The sequence below is a fragment of the Lonchura striata genome, chromosome 24, assembly GCF_046129695.1.
Source record: "Lonchura striata isolate bLonStr1 chromosome 24, bLonStr1.mat, whole genome shotgun sequence".
In the NCBI taxonomy this organism is placed as follows: Eukaryota; Metazoa; Chordata; class Aves; order Passeriformes; family Estrildidae; genus Lonchura; species Lonchura striata.
Genome location: NC_134626.1, coordinates 5,594,388 through 5,617,563, shown reverse-complemented (window position 1 = coordinate 5,617,563; position 23,176 = coordinate 5,594,388). Strand labels below are relative to the sequence as shown.

Below are 23,176 nucleotides of genomic sequence, written 5' to 3'. Positions count from 1 at the left end.
CCCCAGTGATGTCTTAGGGCTCCATACACTGCTGAATGTACCCAGCAGTGCATGAATGACTCCCAAGTGATATTCCTTGCAGTCTTTCATCAGGTCTCATAGCCAGGCCTTGTGCTGAGTCTTCCCTCATTTTTCTGGGAGAGCAGTGACATTAGAAACTTTTCCCACAATCTTTGCCTTTTCAAAGATTTCTGATTTATATTGGAAAAATGACAGGTGAGAAGAGGCAGGAATTACTTCCCTGCTTGTCATCATGGCAGAGCAGTAGAAGATGTCTCTGCTATGGACCAGCAAATAGCAGGAAGACTGCAACAGGGACTTTGTGTGAATGAGAGGGGAAACATCTCAGCATACTGCAGGAATGTAACAAAGAATTTGCAAGGGTAAAGCCTTTCTAGCCAGAAAGCTTTGAAAAAAGACTGGACAAATCTGTGCCAGGAGAGATGTACAGGTGGGAAGGGATCTGAGTCAGACAGGAGAAGGGGACTTGGAGCAGGCAGGCTTGGGTTGTATGGCTGGAAGTTTGTGTGTTGGTTCCAAAGCATCTCTCTCCTATGTGCAAGTTAGCAGGAGAGACTGGGGAAAAGCAAGGCAGGAGTGTCTGGGTGGGTAACTGAGTCTTTGCAGTGTTTTTATCTGTCCAGGCAGAGTTACCAATAAACCAGCCTCCTTCACCAGCACACAGACTCTGATTGTATTTGTCTGAGAGAAGAAAGGCTTCATGATGAGCCTGCTGACAATTAATTGGCTTTTGTTCAGCAAGATTGAACAAGATCTCATCTTAATCTGTTTCATTATTTTGCCTTGTATAGCACAGTCAACACAAGATTAGGTTTAATTTTCAAATAAAATGTGAAGTCATTACTCATATCTGGATCAAGATTTTATCTGCTTCGTTTTGCAGTGCTCCGTGTGTCAATACGAACGAGAGGAGCTGCATTATGTGTGGGGAGGTAGAAATATCACTGCCTGACTTCAGCACCTTCTGCAAGGATTGCAAGTAGCAGAGCTCTGATACCATCCTTTCTCTACTCTCAGCTCTTCAAAAAAGAATCTTCATGCTCGGGGAAACTTGGAGATATCTCTATATCTATCTATATCTATCTATATCTATATCTATATCTATATCTATATCTATATCTATATCTATATCTATATATCTATATATATCTATATCTATATCTATATCTATATCTATATCTATATCTATATCTATATCTATATCATCTATATATAGAGAGAGATATATAGAGATATACAGAGGTATATATAGATATATATAGATAGATATATATAGATATATAGATATAAATGATATTGAGATATAGAGAGATATAGATTATATAGATTTAGATAGATAGATAGATAGATATAGATATTGATATAGATGATATAGATATAGATAGATAGATAGATAGATAGATAGATAGATAGATAGATGATAGATAGATAGAGATCCCACTGCATTTCAGTGCTTCTGAGCATGGTACATCTGCAATGTGCTCTGTGGGAGGCATGTCACTGCCAAAGCTTCCTCCCTGCCCTGGCAGTGCCCAGCCCTGTTCCTGCTGCAGGGAGATGTGTTTCCCCAGGATCCAGCAGTCCAACAATCACTCTCATGGCTTTATTGCAGTGCTGGGAGCACTGACTGCACTGTGCTTAATGGCTCTGCACAGACACAGCTCCACATGAGCTGCTCTGAGTGCCTGCAAGGGAGGTCAGCCAAGGGCATGCGTGATGTACCTGGGACTCCTGCCTGACTGGGGAGGGCTGCAGAGCTCTGCACACAGAGGGGATGTGAGTGCCTGCCATGGTGCACCGGGAGACACAGACAGCCCTGCTGAGTCTTGTGGGCTGCATGAAGGTTAGAAAATACTCTGCAAGGAAAGGTGAGTTAATAATTGGAGTGATACTTAACGCTCTAAGGATAGGGTTGAGCAAATTGTGCTGCTTCCACTTGAATTTGAAAGGCCCTGGTCTATGTTCAGGCAGCTTTCACTGCTCTGTTTACTCACTGCCTGCATCTAATAGAGGTGTGTTGTGTCTGCTGCCCAAGAGACAACAATCCTTCCAAAATGTGTACAGGTGTCCAGGATGGCAGGGATAAGCATTAGGGTCTGTGCAGCAAAGGCTGCACTGCACACCATGCCAGCAGGCACTGCAGGAGGATGAGAAGAAAACATTCACTTGAGCCTAAGCTTCAGCCAAAAAGAGCAAGGTGCAGGGCTCAGGAGCAGACCAAAACGCAGCATCCAGGCGGGTACAGTTACATCTCTTGTGCATTGCCTGGAACAGAGAGAGCCAGCAGTGGCTGCTGCTGCAGCCCGAGTGCCCTCTGCTGTCACCGCTGGACTTGAGGAGGCTGACACAGCCCCAGCTGTGCCTGCCTCCTCTGTACCTGTGACATCTCTTCCTCAAGTGTCACTCGACCATGAGCATGTTGTTCTGATTGTGAATCTCTGCTTTACACACAGGCTGCTGTGTGAGGAGCTCAGCTCTCCGAGCAATCCTTGTGCTTGGTGAGACTTTCCAGCTGAACTCACTGTGGCTGTTCTCTCTGCAATTCCAAAGTGTGTCCCCAGTAGGAAAGCAGCTTGCTGTGACATTCACATTCTCTGGACAGAGAGACATAATTCTGTCTCTTAGGAGAAGCACAGAGAGAAGAAAACAATCTTTATCGCTGCTCTTTTGTTCTCCCCATGTGGAATGTGGTGTGAGATTGTTCACCTGCAGTGATGGCTGGGCTGGATTCTGGTGAAGTTGTTTGGGTTCAGGGATCCAGCTGTGGCTCAGGCTCTCAGCAGAGTCACGAGTTTATTAGTCAGGTAAGTAAGAAGTAAGTTTCTAGAATAGTATAGTATCTCTTTAAATAGTATATTAAAGTAATATAGTATAGTTTTAATAAAGCTATCCTTCAGTCTTCTGATCTGGAGCCAGACATCATCATTGCTTCCCTGAGCTGGGGTTTGCTGCATTTTTATTTTATCTTTAGGTCCTTATTTTCCTGCTAGGTAAGGAGACTGAGGCCAGGGGAGTCACTGCTCTGAGGACATCAGAAGGAACTTACTGGATGGAAGGAGAAGCAGCAATCAGGTAAGCTCAGTGCCAAGGCTGCTGACACATGGACTACTTTGTCCCCTAAGGTACCTGTATGATGTGGGACAGCAGTGAAGGAGGCGTGGACGTGGCTGCAAAGGGAGATGTGTGCCTCAGGAGTGTTTCTTCACCAGTCCAGTGCTTTCCAGTTCTTGGGAGAGTTTCTGCTCTTGACAGGCAGGGACAAGTCCCTGGTTTTCCATCTCACTACCTGTGACCTGGCTGATATCTGACCCTGAGATGATCTCATTTGGTTAGAGAGCAACATGCAACACCAGGGTTGTGGCTTCAAGCCCTGTATGAGCATTTATTTAAGAGTTGGACTTGGTGATCATTTTGGGTCCCTTCCAACACAGAATAATCTGTCAATCTGTTCATCTCTGCTACAGTTTTCAGGTGAATTTTCCTGCTGCAGTAGTTGATGCTCTGCTGTCCTGCCCTTCAGAAGTGTTATTCCCAGCCTCTGTAAGCTGATTTAGAAGGAATCAAGTTCCTAAGCTACCCTCCCTTTTACAATGGCTAGAACAGCTGGCCTGCAAGCAACAGGGTATTGTCAAATAGATTACTTTTCTTTTCTCCCCCAAGTGTCCCATCCCCAGTCCTAAATTGCCTAGTGGGGGGGAAAACTCCTCAATCTGTCCACAACCTCCCAGGTGGGTAATAATGGATGCTTCATATTGAAAAATTCTATTAGACTTTACAGGAGATGTATGATAGCACTTCCTTGCCAGGACCCCATATTGTTCTGTTCTGTTCCTCTGCAAGAGACTTGCTGTAGAAGTTAATATGAAAAAAAATCAACCAGCCAACCAACCAACCAAAAACCAAAACACCAAAAATCCCCCAAAACAAAGACCAAACCAAAAAAACCCAAAAAACCCCAAAAAAAACCCAAACCAACACAAAAAATCCCAACCAAAACCAACAACAACAACAAAAACCACCTAAAAAACCCCAAGGAGGGAAAAAAAACCCAAAACAGAAAACAAACTAACAAACTTCTTTTAACTATAATGACATTTATATCCAAGATTAACTGTGGTGTGCTTTGTAGAAAAGAAAATTACGGTGGTATCTTGTACAACAGCAGACACCAAGTACAATCAGCTACCCAGGACATCAGGTGCCAGCTGGAAAGGGCAGGACAGGGTTATTGTGGTGTATTAGGGATTCTCTTGGTGCCTCTGACTATTAAAGCAGCAGGGGAAAGAGGTGTTCATGTGGTGTCTTGGCAAAGAGTGAAAGGCTCCTTAAACTCTCCAGTCCCATTATCCACCTGTTCCATCCCACTCTGGGTGTTTGGAGAACACCTCTGTGCTCAGTGTAGCTCAGCACTGCTGGGGTGCCTTTGGGCATGATGTGCAAAGAAACAAGAGCCCTTTCTGCAGCTCTTGTTTCCATGATCAAGACTGGGAGGGGATCCTTTTATGTAGTTTTGGCTTCTTTGGTATGTTTTTTTCTTTCTTTATCATGAATGTTTCAGCAAGATTCAATCTTTGTGTTTTAATGCTCAGATTTCTAAATACTCTGTGTCTGGGGGATGCAAATATCTGATATAAATCACTAGGGCAGACCTCTTTCTGTGTGTACAGCACACATCTGCATTGGTCACTAGTGTTCCAGAAGCTACCACACATCTGCTTGCTGGTGTTGGCACAGCAGAAAGTAGAAGAAGTCACAGTGAAGTGGTGGGTGACAGAGCCCTGCAGCAGCTGGGAGATTTAACATATGTAAGGCCTTTGCCACAGTTACACTTAGTGCAATTTCTTAGGATTACAGAAACTATCTCAATTTCCATCAAGTCTGTAAGGTGTGAGAAGCCATTCCCCTCCTGCACTCCGTTTGTCTCTGATGGGTGAATTGACATCACCTTGGAACTGGGTGTAAAGCGTGTTCACACTTCCAGTGTTTGATCAAAATTCAAAAGGCATTTGGAACAAAATTAATAATATAATGTGAGCAATACTTTTTTTTTTTCCTCCATGAACCCAGACACTTTCTTTGTGAATCTAGGCCTGACATGGCTGAATGTGAGGAGAAATTGCTCCCCTGAGGTCAGCAGTGGCTTTTGTGAGCAGCTCTGTGAAGCAGAGGTGGCAATTCTCTGCAGTGGGGCTGCAGGCACTGCAAACACCTCTTGGAGGGAGTGGAAGGTCAGGACAAGCTTTGCAGGCTGCCCCTGCCAGCAAACAGGAACAGGGGGGTGCTAGCACAGGGAGTGCCAGGAGAAAAGCCCTCAGCATTTTAACAGAGCTGCTGGGGAGGCTGTGTGAGCTCAGTGCTTCAGCCTAGATAAACCCAAAGTGGGCACCATGGTCCTGCCTCTTATGTACAAGGGCCACAGTACCTGAAGGCTTAATCCTGAGGTTTATCCTGACTGTAAGACAGTGACTTAGAAGAGGTTCAGTTTAACAATTGCACTGAGGTGTGAAATATTGATCCCCTCACTATAATGATTCCTTAGGGACACACAGAGGGATTGTTTCTTCTGTGGGGCAGGGAGTTGGCAGTGAGCTGAATATTAACTAAAAGCTGCATTAAAGGCTAAGAGTGGGTAAAGCAGCACTACATGAGAGCGTGTGCAGGGGTAAGAGAAGGGAAACAATTACATTCTGAACTGATTCTGGTGCCTCCTGGGTCAGAACTAAGGTTGAACTCATAGTAGAGCTGGTGACAAATGGCCTGGAAGGCGTGCAGCAGGGCTGGGCTCTGCAGAAGCCTTCCTGTACCTTCTCTGTGCCTTGAATGAATTCCCACTATGTTCAAAGTGCACTTCTGCTTGCTGTTACACTGCAGACCCATTGCACATTAAGTGCTTCCCATGGCTCCAGGGTGCTGGGGAACAGCACGTGCCTCTCTCAGGGACACCCGTGGTGTTACCCACAGTACAGGAACTCCTGCCTTTGGAGAGACCTGCCTGACACGCTCCACTTAATCAGAAGATGGATGCTTGAGCACAGGGGACAAACACCCAGTACAAAAGAGGAAATCCACACACAGTTGTGTCACTTTATTAAGTTTGCCTGGACTCTGGCGTGTGTGTGGCACCCGGGTGCAGTTGTGCAGAAAGCCTGAGGAAGCAGCATGCACAGTGTCCAGGTGGGAAGCTCCTTCCTTTAGCTGCAGGCAGTAGCAGTCACTACACATGTAAGGGGGCACTTAAATGGCAGCCCAGGGAGGGAAGACAAACACATGGACACAAAAATATAAATGCTTTCTTTAGGCAACAACAGCTCTGTTAGGGGATGCTCTTCTGGGTGGAATAACTAGCAGGAACAGTCTTGGCTCAGGAAAGTTTAGAAGGTCTGTTCAGGATGGGGCACACAGCCCTGAGTGACATCAAGAAGCTCAGGTGGGACACTGAGGTGCTGCCTTGTCAGCAAGCACACGGCAGAGGCAGATCTGTACTTCTTGCAGACATGGTCAGTAGAGGTGGAGTGAGGTCAACAGCTTTCTGTGTCCTGCTAGCAGAGTCACACTGGATGACCAGGATGCTTGTTGCATGAAGCATGCAGAGGCCAGGAAGGGGTAAATGAGTTTGTTTTCATTTGTTTCTGATCCTAAATTTTTTCTAACCCAGTTCCCCAAGTGGTTATCACCTCTCTCTCTCCACCAGCAATTACTCTCAGCTGCCATCTCTCTGAGGGAGCCAAATGAAGCCCCAGGGCTGGACACCAGACAGGTTTCTCTTCTCAACACTTCCCTTGATAAATGGATGCTGGGAACAATGTAAGAGAAGGATTCAACCTCTCTTACTTTGCATTATGACTAAAAACTAAACGAATTGTATTGACAGCCAAGCTAGAGTCCCTTTGTAAACAATGGGTAAACAAAAGGCAAACAATGTTACCTTTTTATAAATGGAAGAAGCCAAGGTTCTCACTGCAGGTCATGGAAACAGCTGGGGACAGGGCTCTGGGTTTCCCTGGTATGTTTTGAGACACAGGGTCTGTGGTTCTCATTCTTTTCTTCCCACTCTAACTTCCAGAAAATAGACTTAAAGTATCCCTTTAAGTTAAGGAGTGCCCAAGTCAGGGAAGCAGGCAGCAGAGCTGACTCAGGCTGGGTGCTAGGGATTAGAGACTTAAGAGAGAGGAGGTCTGCAGGATTTTTAGGTGATCTCCTGTCTGACAGAAAACATCAGTGCAAGTGGTGAGGCTGAGTCTTGTGGTGCATTCACAAATCCATTCACATTCTTTGCATAGTCCTCTTGAGGAAGGATGGGTGGTGGCTCCTGGCACTTGCACACATGATCCTATGCAGAAAGGCCATATAGCCAGAAGCAGCACCATGCAGAAACCATCCAAAGGCTAAGGGATGCCCTGAGGGAAGTCAAGTCCAGCATGCAGATCCCGTTCAGCACAGCTATGGTTCTACTGTCACACTGCTGTTGGTGACACGGACACCGTACCACCCCTTCCAGAACAGCGTGTCCTGGCCACCGTGCTCAAAGCGGACAAAACGCACTCCAGGCCCGTAGCTGGAAAAGGTGTGGGAGATCTTTGGGACAAGAGACAAAAAAGTTGTTAGTAAGTGTCAAACCACCACAAACCTACTGCTGTTCAGTGCACAGAGCCTTCAGCCCCACTGGCCACAGTCACCCACCAGGCTGGATAACAGTGGGGACATTTACACTGGGAGAAGCTTTGATCCCCTTGTTCTGATGCTGTTTCATCACTCCCAGTTTGACATCTCCTGCACCTTACACCTGCTACTGGGGACTCAGCAAGTTTCCTGTAAAGCAGCCTCCCTTTTCCTTTTTCAATCATAGGGTCATGGCTCCAGAGAACACGTGACAGAGGCTTTGCCTCCCCTTGGAGAATTCTTCTGCTTAAAAATATTCCTGATTCACATAGGTTGGGTGTCACCTGCTGAGCCCATACCTGTAACTCACCTCAGTCCAGTTGGCATCATTTTCTTGTGGGATGGTGATAGTCTCACTTTTGTACTCAGCCAGCACATCCTCATTCTCAGAGAGCAGCTTCACACACAGCTCATAGAGGCAGCCAGCATCACTACGTCCTGCATACCTACAAGGAGATCCAAGCTGTTGGCATTGTAAGAGCTCTGCAAAGGTTCCACCAAGTTACTGCAGCCTTGCTTTGACATGGAAATCTGCAATGGTTCCTAGCCCAGCCCACCACCTCCCCTCACCAACCACAGGAACCTGGGTTCATGGCTTCAACAGTTTAAAGCCTGTGGGAGCTGCCTATGAGCCCTGTCCCACATCCAGAATCCCAGCAGCTGAGGATTTTAAGGCCCAATATATATATAAGGTCTATGCCCTCCCTGCTCTTCCTTATCTTTCTTAACCCTCTGCCTGTCCTCAGAGCCTTCCTTAATACTTACCAGTCTCTTACCATGATTTTAGGTTGGGTTGTATCCATCAGCTCTTCCCAGTAGCCCTCAGCCCTAAGGTCAATGACCTGAGCCTTTCGACACCACCTGAAACACGAGATGCTAATTGGTATCACAGTCTCTCCTGGACTGGGAGAGCCAGAAATGCCCCCTTTCCTGAGTAAGAGAAGAAAGCAGCCTTACTCATAAGATGTAACAAAGTATTTATGGACTTCTTCACTAGGAAATTCTTTTCCAAAGTCCCCAGGGAGGTCTTCAATTTTCCAGCCATCACCTCCATTCTCTACCTCTCCCCAGTGCTCCAAGTCTTCTGCAAATGGCAGAAAAGAGACTTGGATGAGTCCTGTGCATGTGGGGAACTTGACCATCTCCCACTGGAACCTTCCTCTGGCTTGTGAAAGTTTGATAGGAGACACAGCACTGATTTCATATGTAGACTATGGATATGTTTGTTAAGGAGAGGTCAGGCTAAACCTTTAGTCTGACTGAGCCTAACTTTAACATTAACATTTAACACCAAACTTTAACATTCCCCAGCAAAGTGGCTGTGTACGTGTGGGTTTAAGAAAGTACTCCAGGGAAAGAATTTAGGTATTCTGAACAGTGTCACCATTTTCAGTGTCACAGCACACAAAGACTCTGGGGACAGAAGCTGATTATTTCTAAGTTTTCTAAAGTACTAAGTGGTATTTTTCTGAAGCAGTAAGACCTTAAACATCAGGGGTTTTGAGAGGGAAACCTGGATGCTGGAAATGCTTGCATAAGGTTACTTTTAAACAAAATGGGAAAGCTGTGTTGATACTGTTTTGGTCTGTGATGTGTGAAATTGTTGCTGCTTGGATTGTGATGCTTGGTTACTGCTACTTATTGCTGTGCAGCTTGTAGCTCTGGCAAGCAAAGGTCACAGATTCAGAATAATGGCACATGAGGTGTGTGCCCAGTCTCTAACATGGGCTGTGGTGAGGAGGGTAAAAAATGATTGACCTGAGCTGCTCCACGGAAAGAAGCCTGAAGGGCTTGGTGAGCTGGGAAAGGCTTCATCTCTCCTGTCATGGCTTAGCAAGAAGCAATACAGAAACAAATGCCACAGCCATTACTGTGTTGGATGCTTTCTACAAAGGACATCTTTGTGTCTCAAACATGATTTAGACCCTTGCAGAGGTTAGATAAAAATAATGTTATGTAAAGCCCTTTGCAAAGGCTGATTATCAAATGCCTTTGTGCTCATTAAATGATTTGGCTACACGGATTGAGTGACTTGAATCTTGGGAGAAAATTCTGCAACCTGCAGAAAAAATTCTGCAACCTGCAATTTTCTCCCAAGAGTCAAGTCACTCAACCATGGATTAAGTGACTTGACTCTTGGGAGAAAATTCTGCAATCTGACAGCAACTAAGATCTATTTTCAAAGACTAGACATACACAATTCTCAGTGACTGGTCATTTCTCTGACACCTTGAAGCTTGTTGTGGTGTCTCTCACCTTCACCACATGGGTTCTTGATGAGATTCTTCCTTTTCTTACTCAGGAAGTAGAAGCTTTGCCAGTTCTCTGTATCTGACTCTGCTCTGGTGAGGCCTTCCTGCTGACACTTCAGGATCCAGAGTGCAGCTCCATCAACCAGGTTCTTCCACTGGCAGCAGACCAGGCGGCACACCAGCACCAGATCCACCGCGGGGAGGGAAGCCAGGATTCGGATCAGGACTGCTTCAGGGAGGGACTCCATCCTGAGGCTGGCTGGGCAGAGCTGTCTGAGAGGGTGGAAAGGAATGGTGAGGGTTTCCCACCCTCAGCAATGTAAGACATTGATACAGTAGAAAAAATGGGAAAATAAATATGTTCTCTGAAGGCATGATTTTGATTGCTAGCCTCAGGGTCTCCTGTTCCTTATTACATTAATATCCGGAAGCAGATGACTATTTTTATATTCTGAGTAAAAGCCCTGAATTAAATCTGCCCACAAAATGTATGTATTTGACAACTGAGTTTGTTCATTTTCCAGACTGGAATCAGTCCTTCCAGAATCTCTGCTGCTGCAAAAATCAGCTTCCTAATAATGATTTCCCCTGCAGAGGAGGGCACATGGGTATTTGTTCTGCCTTTAAGGACATCCCTGATAGCAAATGCTGCAAAGCAGTGCTCAAATATCCATTTTAAGTTTCTTGCCAGCCACCTTTGCAGTGGTTCATTCTATATCTGACAGTCTTTCCCTCAGAGTGCTGGCACTTAATTGACTTAGTCAAGAGCCTGTATAAAGTAATGGTCTGAGCATAACTGAAAATAACTCAGCTGATATTCTCTAATATTCTATTGCCTGTGGCCTCATAACTGGAGGAATTAAGTCAGAAGTGTTTGCTCTAACTTCATGTGCTAATTCTGAACTCCAAACAGCTCTCTGCTGCCCTGAGGTTCAGGTCCAGGTGCTGCAGGACTGTGGAAAGATGAGTGTGCAGATTCAGAGCCCACATCATCCGTGAGGGATGCACCGTGACACTGCTTTTATGTCAGCTGGGTCCTGGTGCTGGGGAGCTGCTGAGATTGCAGCAAACCAAATGGATGCAGCCAAACTCCTCAGGAATGACTCATTAAGCTTGGGACAGGTAAGAACAGAGGTGAAATACCCTGACATGCAACTAAACAAAATACAGAGGTGAAAATAGAGGTGAAATACCCTGGCATGCAACTAAACAAAATACAGAGGTGAAATACCCTGGCATGCAACTAAACAAAATACAGCGGTGACAAACCTGGCAAGGAAGGGAAGAAACTGGGAATCACTGCTGTAGCAGCATCCTAAATCTAGACGTTCAGCTGTATCCTCTAACTGCACTGCACTCAGCAGGGGCAAACTGTAATTTAAAACTCCCTGGCTTTTATGGAGACAGCATTAGTGATTTCTCATTCTCCCCACAATTCCAACCCTCAAACATAGTCCCGAAGGACAAAATGTAATCTTTTAGAAGTAGGAGGGAGGGGCCATGCTGGTTTCATCTCGTACAGGAATTTCAGAAGCCTCTCCTGCTCCCTGCCTGCTGCTAGAGCGCTGTTAGCCAGGCTCCCTCCGCACTTTCCCACCCCAGTGAAGCATCCAAACCGTGAAGGGCTTTGCATCACGGGCACGCTCCCATCCCTTGACGTGCTCGGGGCACACGCGTGTCCCTCCTCTGTCCCTGGAGACACGCCGGGAATCCCGCAGGGATCCAGGGGAGGCATTAATCGCTCTTACCTGAGCCGCTGCTGCGCGGGCGGGCCGGAGCCGCTCCGAGGGGAGGGAAGGGGATGGGAGGGGAGGGGAGGGGAGGGGAGGGGAGGGGAGGGGAGGGGAGGGGAGGGGAGGGGAGGAACCGAGCCGAGCCCCGTCCCGCCCCGCAACCCCGCCCCGCGGCCCCGCACATCCGCGTCCGGCGGCGGGTTGGGCGGAGCCAGGTGGGGCCGGGGCCGGGGCCGGGGGTTACGGCGGGGAGCGGGCCCGGAGCCGGGCGGGCTGTCCCGGGTCTGTTAGTCACGAGAGCAAACCGCCTTTGGTCGCGGCAGCTCGGGCCGTGGTGCCGGGGATCTCCCGTGGCGCTCCTGCGGCCCGCGGACTGCCATGACGAGCATCGCCGACCTCCCCGAGGACGTGCTGGTGGAGCTGCTGTCGCTGCTGCCCGCCCGGGACCTGCTCCGCACCTGCCGGCTGGTGTGCACGCAGTGGCGGTACGTGGTGGACCTGACCACCCTGTGGAAGCGCAAGTGCCAGCGCGATGGGTTTTATCGTCAGAGCTTGGACAGAAGCGTCTCTGACTGGAAGATCTTCTATATGCTCTGCCACTTGAAGAGAAACTTAATCAAAAACCCTTGTGCTGAAGGTTTGTTTCGTTTCTTATAATAAAGGACTAAGAGTTTCCGAGCAGTCCGAATGAGTCAGTGTCCTGCATGCGTCAACTACTGCCAGTGCTGTGGGACTGCCGAGCTATTGGCTGTAGCTCTGCTAGGTTAGATTCGTTGCTCAGCTCCTACAATAGAACTGCTATAGGTAGATAGGTATGTATTTACCAATACTTTGTGGTTTTAGACAGAAAAATCTGGAGTCAAAAGGCCCCAGTACAGCAGGCAGTGAGAATTAATTTGCACTGCAAGTAAAATGTGGCAGTGAAACGATCAGGTATTGGGATTAAACATTTGGGCAGCTGGAGGACTTTTGTTAGCAAAGACTTGACTACTAGAACTACAGTAATCGTACTTTATTGCTGCTGCTGAATTTCTGATGAGGTCAGAAATCTGCGGCCTGCTGTCCTAGATGCTGGCAGCCACATAAAGGTAATGGCAGCATAATGACAAGAGTCACAGCTGTAAGAAAAATAAAGTGGATCTGAAAACATCAGGTAGTTTCCTAGAATTCTCCTGTTGATGATTCTAACAAAAGCTGAGATCCTGGTGGTAGCTGAAGTGAGGTCCTAACCCTCACCTGTACACCTGTGTTTTTAGAGAACTTCCAGCACTGGACACTTGACAAGAATGACGGAAATAGGTGGAAAATTGAGGATCTGCCTGGAGCTCATGGAAATGATATGCCAGACACCGCAGTACGCAAATACTTTGTCACTTCATATAGGTAAGAACTGGATTCCAGTAATCTGGAACTGGGAAACCTGCTTCCTCACATCTGTCTGAAAAGGCACCATGGTTAGAAGGCTGGTGGCAGATTACTGAACCTTAGATCACCTGTGGGAAAAGGAAGGAGCTTCATTAACCCTTTATGCCAGTTAATCTAAAGAGATGGGTACTGAGAGAATTGATCACAGCAGGTACTAAATTTCTCTGCCTACCAGGAACTTCCTGTAATTTTTATAGTTAGAATAGTCCACATGGGATCCCTGCTTCTCCTCTCCCCAAAGGTGGTAAAAAGGTTAATGGTCTGGCAAACTCAATCAAACTGTACTTACATGACACGATCAAAGCTTTGTAACCTTCAGGAGTGGTAGGTGTGTCACACTAACAACTTGTAATGAAAGCTGTCACCAGAGGAGGATCAACAGCTTTTACAAGCACTAGGCACTGGTTTCCTGTTACCAATACATAATAGAGACCCTTCTTAATCCAGCTTGTAGGTGACTATTCTTTTTATCTTGGTATGAAGCTAATTCAGATCCTTTTCTTGTCAGGTTCTGGCTATGGATAAGGCAGGGTTTAGCCAGGTCAGCTTTGTGGGCCTTCAGGATCTGGGTGGGTATTAAAGGTGTCAGGGAAAGGACAGCAAGGAAGAAATGTGTTCTGCAGTACTGTGAATATTTCTATGTCTGTTTCAGGCCATGCTTCAAGTCTCAACTCATTACCCTGGAGAAGGAAGGCTATTGGAATCAGCTGATGGATGAGAAACGGCCTGAAATTACAGTCAAGGACTGGTGAGTGCACACTGAAAATTAGAATTTCTGGCATCGGTCTAGAGGTAAGCTAGGCTTCTGGAACTTTTCATGTAATAAAATCAGCTCTTTATTCTTTGGGAGTTGTAGTTCTTGAATGAAGAATAAGCTAAATCTAAACTCCCTCAATGGACTACACAGTGGCAATCCTGTGAAGGGTGGGATAGCTGTAAGTTCTAAAACTTCTCTATAGCTATGGGGATGACACTCCACTCCTTTTCCTCTGCAGACAGGGATGACCTTGGAGACTGCTTTTGAAAAATAAAGCAAACTGAATGCTCCTTGATTCCTCCTGCCTCTCCAGGTACGCTGCCAGGTTTGATTGCGGGTGCCGCTACGAGCTCATCGTGAGGCTGCTCTCCGAAGATTACATCGTCCTGGTGGAATTCCATCCTGAGCCTGTGGTCATTGAGCAGTGGAGTGATGCCAGGTGGAGAGAGGTGAGCAGCAGCCAGGGAGGCAGGAGCTTTACAGCAGTGTTGTGACACTTGTGTGTTCCAAGTCTTACCTGGCCAAAAGTGCCAGGGGATTTTCTCTGCTCTTCAGCTTCCTCTGCTCTATAGAGGTGAGTCAGTCCTTGCTATTGATGATGCTGAAGAAGCAGTAGTGTCCTGAATGAGACGGGTACTATTTTTAGGTGCCCAGCATTTTCTATAGGGTATCATGTGGGCTTCTGTGTTGTTTTAGTGCAGTCTTTTTAATAGTTTCTTGGTTTTATGTAAGATTCTGTCTAAATAATTAAATAACAAGAAGATTTCAGGGTTTTTTTGATCAAAAAACTGTTTTAAAACTACTGCATGGATAGCCAAGTATTGCGGACTTAACTTTTCTTAAACTGTTACAGATGTTTAACTGGTTTGATTTGCTGTACATTCTGCATTAGATGTTACTTATACATGCACTTAAATGTTAGCTTAACTCAGGATTTTGGGGCAAAGGCTGAATGAGAAAGGCTTCTTTCCTCCCCCTGCCACCTGCTCCTCCCTTTCAGTGAAAGCTATCTAGGCTCAGGAAGAGCTCATTCTAAGACTCACATACTGTAGTTTTCTGAGCTTCTAGAGATGCACTGGTTTATTTAGGCAAATTAAGAGGAATTCTCTTTTCTGTCCAGATTTCTCACACCTTCCGGAATTACCCAGCAGGAGTTCGTTACATCTTGTTTCAGCACGGAGGCCAGGACACGCAGTTCTGGGCAGGATGGTACGGGGTCCGTGTGACAAACAGCAGCATCACCATTGGGCCCCTGACATCGTTGTGAAGCACTATGGAAAAGCACTGTGCTTGCTTTTACCTCAGGACTGGAACCAAGTGGCTGCAGGTGCACTGTTTGTCTGTACTGTCTGGGTGTGTCCTAGCTTTGTCTTGCAGCTCTTGTTCACAGCAGAACTTCAGCAGAACCAGCCCTTTGGAAGGGCGTTCTGTCTTCATCTTCCATTCTCTTCTACCATGGATGCTATTCCAATTATTGGTGCCCTTTCAGAGAAAAACTGGGACAATTAAATATGAGGTCTATCTTTTCTAGTTAATACATTCTTATGCTAACATACATGGTCTTAAAGGCAATTTCTTTTTTATGAAACATAGGAAAGATAAGGCTAAAATACTTAATTTCAGATTACCAATGGTATCTACAAGGACTCTGCCACAGATTGTTTTGTACAGTAGTTTCTTTCCTGTTTCAGTTTTAAGATTCAGTTAAGATTTATGATCTGCATCAGACCCTTTATAGCATCAGGAAACTGTCACCCCTTGTTCCTAAGTGCTGTGTCACTGGTAGTGAATTCCTTACCCTTTCTCTAAGTGTGTATCATCAAAATGGTACCTGCCTTCCTATCCAAAACAGTCCCTTGGTGATTGAATAAACAGGTAGAGAAAGAGGAGGTAAGAAGTCCCTTCAGGCAGCTGCCTAATAACACAAGTGCCTTTTGATTGTGCTGGGCTTTTCCCACATCACTTTGGTTTATACTGAGCAGTGTAACCCAATATAAAATGTTAAAGCAGTGCCCAGACTTGATCTATAATGTTCCTACACTTGCTACTTGGAGGAAGCAGGATGTGCTGGACAGGCTAGTGTACCAAATTCTCTGACAAACAAGCTCAGCTTGTTTGAACTGTGTCTCCCACCCTTATATACCCAGAGCTAATGTTAAGGTCATGTTCCATCTCCTCTGACAGGTGTAGGATAAACTGTGCTTTCCTTGCCTATTCTCAGTTAGGAGTAGGATACTTGGCAGGTGTCCTTGCTGGACAGACAAATTCCACATGGCTAATGCTACCTCTGAGTGAAAGGGGAGAGACCAAGGTTGTAGAGCCTTTCATGGGAATTGACACAGTGGTGGAAAAGCAGTGGAAAAGTGCTGGAAGCTCCACAGAAAAGTGCTGGAAGCACCACAGATAAAAATACTTCCTCACTGAAGAAGGGAGCCTGGTTTTGACAGAACTCAGCCCAGTTCAACTGGGGTAAAACTTGGTATTTATTGAAGACTAGTTGGGATGGTCACAGTGGACAGACAGTACATAAGGCCTCGCTCCCCCTTAGCACAAATGTTGCTCTCATGGATTGTGTGACAGCTCCTAGCTGTCACTGCCTGTGTGCAATGGAGCTGTCCTTTCAGGTGAGAACTGGACTGGCAATAAAGCACTGACTCCCCAGGGATGCACTGTATCAACACCTGTGCTCTCACACAAGTCAAGATGGGAACAGGCTCTGGCTCCCCATTCCAAGTCAGTTCTTTATACAGTGGTAAGAGCACTTGAAATAAAGAGGCAGCAGCTGCTCTACATTCACCCAGAAGACCAGCTGAAGAGATGGTTATCAAGATCAAGTGTGTGACAGATCTTACTCCACTGGAAGATGAGATGAAGCTTGAAGGCAAGGAAGATATGAAATCAGGTGCCTTTGTGAGCTCGCTCCTCTACATAGAGCTGCATCTGGAGAAAGAAACAAGCAACAGTCCTGTTGGTATACAGGTAGGTGAATGGAAAAAAAAGCCTGCAACAGGCTGAATAGGAAGTGCTTATATCTTCCCCCATAACTAGGTTTCCTATTTTACTATGAGGGATCTTGCCCTGCTTTGATTACTGGCAGAGACATCTGCAAGACTTAAGCTACTGCTCAGCAGTATTTTTTAAAGTCTCTTCAGAATACTGCAGAGCTGATGTCAGCGCATTCATAGTTCACAACCACAACAGGTTCAGCACCTCTTGGTCAGAATGCTCTGCTCACCTTTAAGATGTCAGATGTCATGGTTTTCAGGGGAATGAGCCGGGGGTCATGCATATGCACATCTTGCTCGTCAGCGAGGATCCAAGGGAAATCCTGGGGGCAGGAACACAAGGTGTTACTGGCAGAACCCAGCAGTGCTGTAAGGTGAGCTCCTCCTAAGCACTTGTTTTGTGTTAAGTTGAAAAAGACACAGAGTGGCTGAGGAAAGGAACTGGCAATTCAAACTTTCCACAACAACAGAATTTAACACTTACATGCTTGTCCCTGATGCTCAGCATAATTGTCTTCAGTTACAGTGGCAAACTGTGAGGTCAACCCACTTCACTTACTGCAAAGGTGACATCTCACTTCTTTAAAAGATACACTCTCAGCTGTCCTGAGCTACCATACCCAGTTCTTAACTGCAACTCCAGCATGCTTTGGGCATGGGTTTCCACCCTGCCTTGGAAATCTAAAGGTGGGTCTACTACACCACAAGTTTCCATTACTAGCCAGTGCAGAACAGACTTTCTTTTGAAACAAGTTTATACTTTGCTAGTTTTATTTGTTGTGCCTTTGGACACCTAAAATGACTCAGGAAAAAAAGTTTCCCTGTATCTAAGTGAGGATTATTTTAAAATAATATTCCTTTAGAAAGTGTTCTGCACAGTTTCCTGTAAGATACAATGTATTTGTGACCCCAAACCTACTCATTGCTTTAATCTTAGTCTTTCTTGATCTTTATACAAAGTCAGCCACCACACAGTGGATGGTGGGCAAGGGCTGCTTTTTTGCTTAATTAACTTCAAGTACCTATTCTACACGCCTGAGTATTTCCAAGTGTCTGAGCAAGCACTGGACAGTGAGTATTGTAAAAATCTATTGTGTGTTGCAAATGTGCTGTCAGCTCACCAGCATAAACCATTTCACCACATTTCAAATACAGTTACAATGTGCCTCATATGACACCAACCTGCATGTTCAAGGTATCTCTCAGCCTTAACCTTAAAGATGCCAAAACTCTGCACTGCCCAGTCTTTGCTATGCAGCTTCTCACACACAATCAGGTGCCCAAGGATATCACTCACCTTTATCACCTGGATCTTTTCCATGTTGCGTGTGGCAGCCTCCCGTGTGTGAACCAGAACTGTGAAGGTGCAACCTAAGAGAAGTGTCAGGTTCCAGCTCAGGGCACAGCTCCCAGAGCATCAGCCAAGCCAACCAATGCCAGGCATTAGGCTGTTTGGATCCAAGTGACATTTACCTGGGGGGTTGTTGTCCAGCACAGCATCACACACGCTGATTTTTAGGATGAAGGCACGCAGTAGCTGCTCCACGTGGGACAGCAGGGACTCAGAGCTGTGGAGGAGACAGCAGTTGTTACTGTTGTTACTGGCATGCAGCAAAGGCCTGAAGTTGCTCCCAGAACTGGGTGTTGGATGCCATGGGCAAACAGGAGTGGAAACCTCACCTAATGGAAAGAAGAGGTGGCTGGGTGATCTCAAAGACAAATCTCTCCACGGGGTGGTGCTCTTTATCCAGAATTACAACCACAACTTTCTCCACATCGTTCTGCAGGAACCAAGACAGAAAAATCCCTTCCTTAATGTGAGCTGTCTGCTGCCCACAGTGTACTCCACATTCTTTGATGCAGTGGAGTACACCCACTTGTTGGGGCTCACAGGACAAGCCATTACACAAAACCTGACTTCAGATTATTCTTAGCAATCAGAAAAAAATGCTTTTGCAAAGCCATTTCTTGTTGGGCATTAAGCTGCGGCCAAGGCTGAGGGAGATGAAGTGTGCTAAATTGTACGTTCCTCTAGATCCTGTTTTGGAACAAAGGAGGAAGTGCACACCCATCTCACTGCATCATTCTGGGATGGACGCTGATGAAGTTAAGACACATTCAGACTATTGCCCAAACAGAGCAGCTTTGTACAAATGCAATTTAAAACAGACCTAATTGCATTTTCTACATGTGCATTAAAATTATCTGTAAAGAGCAAGGCATACAAAACCTGCCAGCAGCCTCCTGGAATGTTTCATTGGTCACACCCTTCTCTTGCAATACCTGGAGTCCAGGCCTACCTTTGCTTCCAGGTTCACAGCAAAGCATTCAAGCTGTTCTGGCACAGCAGGTGCTTAAACTCGGATTGTAAAGCAGAATGGTAGGATGATGTAACTGGAAATATACAGACATGTGTCCTTGTGTGGTATATGAGACAAGGAAGGTGGGGTCTTAACTGCCAGGAAAGGTTATGATGCTTTTAGTTCTGTCAGGAACTTTTATCAGCTAGTATATTGTGTATGGTAAATTTGTAAACATGTTGCAGTTCAGATAATATTTATGTTCTCTTACTTTCTGTTAAATCCATTTGCAGTACCTTTGCCCAGGTCCCTGGTCTGAGCTCACCTTCTCCAGCAGCGGCTTTACACAGTGCAGCGTGTCCTGGATGTACTGGTTCAGCTCTGGGTGGCAGGACATCTGTAGCAAACACAGGGAAGAGTCAGAGCTGTGTTTGACATGAGCCAGGACAATGCTAAAAGGGAAGATTTAAACAGAAGCACCAAGGGTTTCAAGTCATGCTTCAAATAGTGCTGAAAAAGGCTGAGTTGCCCATTCAAATCAGCAATTCTTTCAGCGAAGGGTTAATCAGCTGAGGCAGATCATTGCACTAATACAGTTGTTGTATATCTGGAATGTATGCCAGAAAAGCATATTTGGAATAGCATATTCCAACCACCTCTACTTCCCAGTAAACATGCTTTCCTGTTGCCTCACTGCACAGAGCTGGGGCAGCCTTCTACTGCTGTTATCCATGACCTGCTTGTCCCTTGAGCACTTGCTGTATCCTCAGCTACGGGGCTGCTCCTCTTATCACAGGAACTAAGCTCTCCTCAAAAAAGTCTCTACATTAAACAGTCACTTCCAGTGTGTAAATTTGTTCTGTGAGTGTTGATTGATCCTTGCTAGGATTCTTCCAGGAAAAGCTCCTACCTGGACAGGTACATTGTATTTTTTCCTCTTCTGAAAGATCCCAATCGGGTAAACTTCTCTGACATACAAGATGAGGTGAACAGCCACTTCCAGGAATTCTGAAAGAACATCTGCAACAACTGAAAAACAGAAGTAAAGGATGCTGGAATAGGGTGTGGAAAGTAGAGCAATACCATAGACTCAGGGGACCTTTTGTTACAGGATATTTTTTTCTGCATAAGTTTCACCTGCCTCCTCTTAGCTGCAGAAAGTTTAGGGACAGAGCAACCCTACAACACTCCCCCAAGCTCAGTACCCAAGAGGAGCCTCACAAGGACACCAGTTGCAGCTTAGTACAACACATTACCTTGCCCAAAGTTAAGGTCCTGCCGTGTGAGAGTGGTCATCTTCCCCAGACCCTGGAAGTAAACACAAAAGGAATGGTTATCCTCTGGCTCCTGTACTATTCATCTAGTCAGTTCATGGAGCTGTACACCAGAAGACCTTGCAAGCCCACAGTGAAAGGTGTGAGCACCCCCCATAAGCACAGCACGTCCTCAGGGATTACCAGCAGTGCACAAACCAGTGCTCGCACCTCAGGATGAGAGATTATTAATAATTTAATTCCTGGGGTTTCCAGTCTCTCTTACTTTTTGGAATACAGGAAAGTTCAGACAAATACTTTTTAGTAACACAAGAAACACTGTTGTTTTAAAGCTTCATAGTACTTGCCTTTTCTAAGCCCTATCTCTTACTATAACACAAGAACTTCTCGGGGTTTTGGGTTTATTCTGATACCACCATGAACCACTGCTTGTCCAAGCTTGGAGCTGCATCTTCCACTGACACACCATCACAGAGGTTCTCATCTGCTGCCACTGCCAACAACTTCTGAGTTTCCTTCTGCAAGGAACCCAAACCCTGCAGAGCTGCATAATTAAGTCAACTTTGTGACACAGGATTGTGGAATTCCTCAGGTTGGAAGGCACTTATAAGGATCATGGAGTTCAACTCCCCGCTCCTCACGCGACCACCTAAAAAGTGTGTGACTTAGAGCATCATTCAGCTGCTCCTTGAACTCTGGCAGGCTTGGGCTGTGACTACGTTCCTGGGGAGTCTGAAGTTTGTGAGCAACAAAGGGCAGCACGTTATTGTGACAAATTGAACAGCAGATGCTGGAGTTCAGCTTCCCAACAGCTTTCCCTGCAGTAGCAGACTCCATGCCTTACACAATTTAAGCCACAGTGTACATACTTACCTATTAGAAACTTTTTGTTTAATTATTTTATCCACACTCTCTGCAAGCCAACAAATTCTAACCACCAACAGCAGCACCATTTGTGAACTGTAGAGGTCTTCATATGCCTCTGGAGCACCCTGGCTCCACCAGTAACTCAGGTGTTCTACAAAGACTTTTGACAAACCACAGATGTTCCAATAAGCTCTTTAGACACTGATTTTCAAGCTGTTTTTCAGACCTACGAAGAATTGGTTCAACCTGCAGAAAACAGGGAGCTACTTTCATCCCCACTTTTAAAAACAGAGTTATATAAATATAACTGTGTACAAGGATTTCCTGGAATATTAGTGAACTGCTACACTAAATAAAATTAAGATAGTTAAGCATCTCTCTAGCACCCCAGCCACAATGGCTCTCAAATTAATACAAAAAGTCTACAGAGTATAATAAATCGTTTTTAGAGGTTTAGGTTCACATTCTCACTTAAACTTCATTCCTTCTTAAAGAGAGGCCCAAGAAACCCAAGGGATCCACTCTTCCACACAGTCACAAAGAAGGAACCAGGCACTACACACTCAAGGAGTGTGCAGGCTGGGAGGTCATGGAATCACAGAACAGTTTGGGATGGAAGGGACCTTAAAGCTCTTTTTATTACAACACCCTGCCAGAGGCAGGGCCACCCTCCACTATCGCAGGCTGATACAAACCCATCCAACCCGGCCCTGGACATTTCTGGGGATGGGGCATTTGTTGTAATAAGTGGAGCCCACCGCCCTCCCTGTGGCTACACCAGAGCTCCTGCCCAAGCCCAGAGCAGCCCGGACGTGCCCTGCAGGCTCCCAGTCACTGCCCTGTCGGTGTCTCCGAGCAGCAGGGAGGGAGGATGGGGGTGTTATGTGTAGGAAACATAATTCACACCATTCCTTGTATGAAATATCTAATATTGGATACTTGATAGATTATGCTCGCTTGTATTAGAAGCCCCCCTCACCCTCGCAGGTGAAACCTGGTGTATGTTAAAACCCGATTTACAAGTAAAAGGATGTGGCTCGGCCAGGAGATGGGACATGTCTGAGGGGATACAGCCCAGGCGCTGATCATCGCGTGAAGGACCCGAGATGGATATCATGGAAATCCTCGGGCACATACATGTGAATGCAGCGTCCCGTAAATTTCATCAAGGGATTCAACAACTCCGGACACTGAATTGTTCTTCCTCATCACCAAAAAAGAAAATCTTATTAACCTATGGACTCTGAATGGAAGAAAAGACTGATTGCTGAAATCTTGGCCTCGGGCGGAATTTTCCCCATAAAAACCGCTTGTGCCAGGATGGAGGTGTGTGGGCACAGGGGAAAACCTCTGCTGAGGCTGACTCCTTGTCATACACCCAATGTTGATCCCGGGCTCGGCACTGTGGTTTTTGTTTTTTTTTTTTTCCGTGGCTAGCCAGATAGAATTTTCCCGCTAATAAAACTTATTTTTATTTTTAATTTGACTGAATAAATTTTCATTTATAACAGGGGGGGGAAGACACATCCTTTGAGCGCCCCGCTCCCTCCCAACGCACGGCACTGCCTTCCCTCAGCACTCCCAGCCCGGGACCCGCCCGTTCTCCACCGCTCATCCCGCAACGAGGGCCCAGGACACCCAGGACACCCAGGACACCTGTCCCCGCGTCCCCCCGGCCCGGTGTCCGCCCGGTGTCCCGTCCGTGCCCGCCCGCTGTCCCGCTCCCTACCGGCCCCGCCGCCCCTCACGGCGCCCGGCGCGGGAAGCGGAGCCAGCGCCCGCCGGTGACGTCACGGCGGCGGCGGCGAGCGCCCCCCGGCGGCCGGGAGGACCCGCGGGGTCCCGGCGCGGCCGCCGCTCCCCCGGCGCGACAAACGGCAATC

The 23,176-nt window shown here is 46.4% G+C and overlaps 3 protein-coding genes and 2 long non-coding RNA genes across 5 annotated transcripts in view; 3 read left to right on the top strand and 2 right to left on the bottom strand.

Moving 5' to 3' along the window:
• The window catches only part of LOC144247436 (uncharacterized), a 32,633-nt gene extending 22,569 nt beyond the window's left edge, over positions 1-10,064 (top strand). The window contains exons 3-4 of the long non-coding RNA XR_013341151.1: positions 2,475-3,093; positions 9,983-10,064. This is a non-coding gene — a long non-coding RNA (uncharacterized LOC144247436). The remainder of the gene's footprint in view (positions 1-2,474; positions 3,094-9,982) is intronic.
• On the bottom strand, positions 6,086-11,730 carry LOC110479715 (F-box only protein 2). Its single transcript, XM_031506671.2, has 6 exons — positions 11,681-11,730; positions 9,937-10,205; positions 8,638-8,764; positions 8,446-8,541; positions 7,991-8,126; positions 6,086-7,596 (listed from the first exon to the last, which is right to left on the bottom strand). Exons 2-6 carry the CDS (start codon positions 10,178-10,180, stop codon positions 7,462-7,464), a joined length of 738 nt encoding a protein of 245 aa, XP_031362531.2. The 5' UTR covers positions 10,181-10,205; positions 11,681-11,730; the 3' UTR covers positions 6,086-7,461.
• Positions 11,731-11,889: 159 nt separating this feature from the next.
• On the top strand, positions 11,890-15,235 carry LOC110479726 (F-box only protein 6). The gene is made up of 5 exons (XM_021547213.3): positions 11,890-12,302; positions 12,922-13,048; positions 13,743-13,838; positions 14,161-14,296; positions 14,968-15,235. Exons 1-5 carry the CDS (start codon positions 12,044-12,046, stop codon positions 15,112-15,114), a joined length of 765 nt encoding a protein of 254 aa, XP_021402888.1. The 5' UTR covers positions 11,890-12,043; the 3' UTR covers positions 15,115-15,235.
• A 1,077-nt stretch (positions 15,236-16,312) lies between these two features.
• Positions 16,313-23,088, bottom strand: MAD2L2 (mitotic arrest deficient 2 like 2). Its single transcript, XM_021547214.2, has 9 exons — positions 23,023-23,088; positions 20,409-20,460; positions 20,063-20,181; positions 19,478-19,549; positions 18,533-18,633; positions 18,326-18,420; positions 18,150-18,223; positions 17,083-17,175; positions 16,313-16,787 (listed from the first exon to the last, which is right to left on the bottom strand). Exons 2-9 carry the CDS (start codon positions 20,446-20,448, stop codon positions 16,746-16,748), a joined length of 636 nt encoding a protein of 211 aa, XP_021402889.1. The 5' UTR covers positions 20,449-20,460; positions 23,023-23,088; the 3' UTR covers positions 16,313-16,745.
• On the top strand, positions 16,713-21,683 carry LOC144247435 (uncharacterized). The gene is made up of 2 exons (XR_013341150.1): positions 16,713-16,826; positions 19,446-21,683. It is a non-coding gene; the product is annotated as an uncharacterized LOC144247435 (long non-coding RNA).
• Positions 23,089-23,176: the final 88 nt, after the last annotated feature.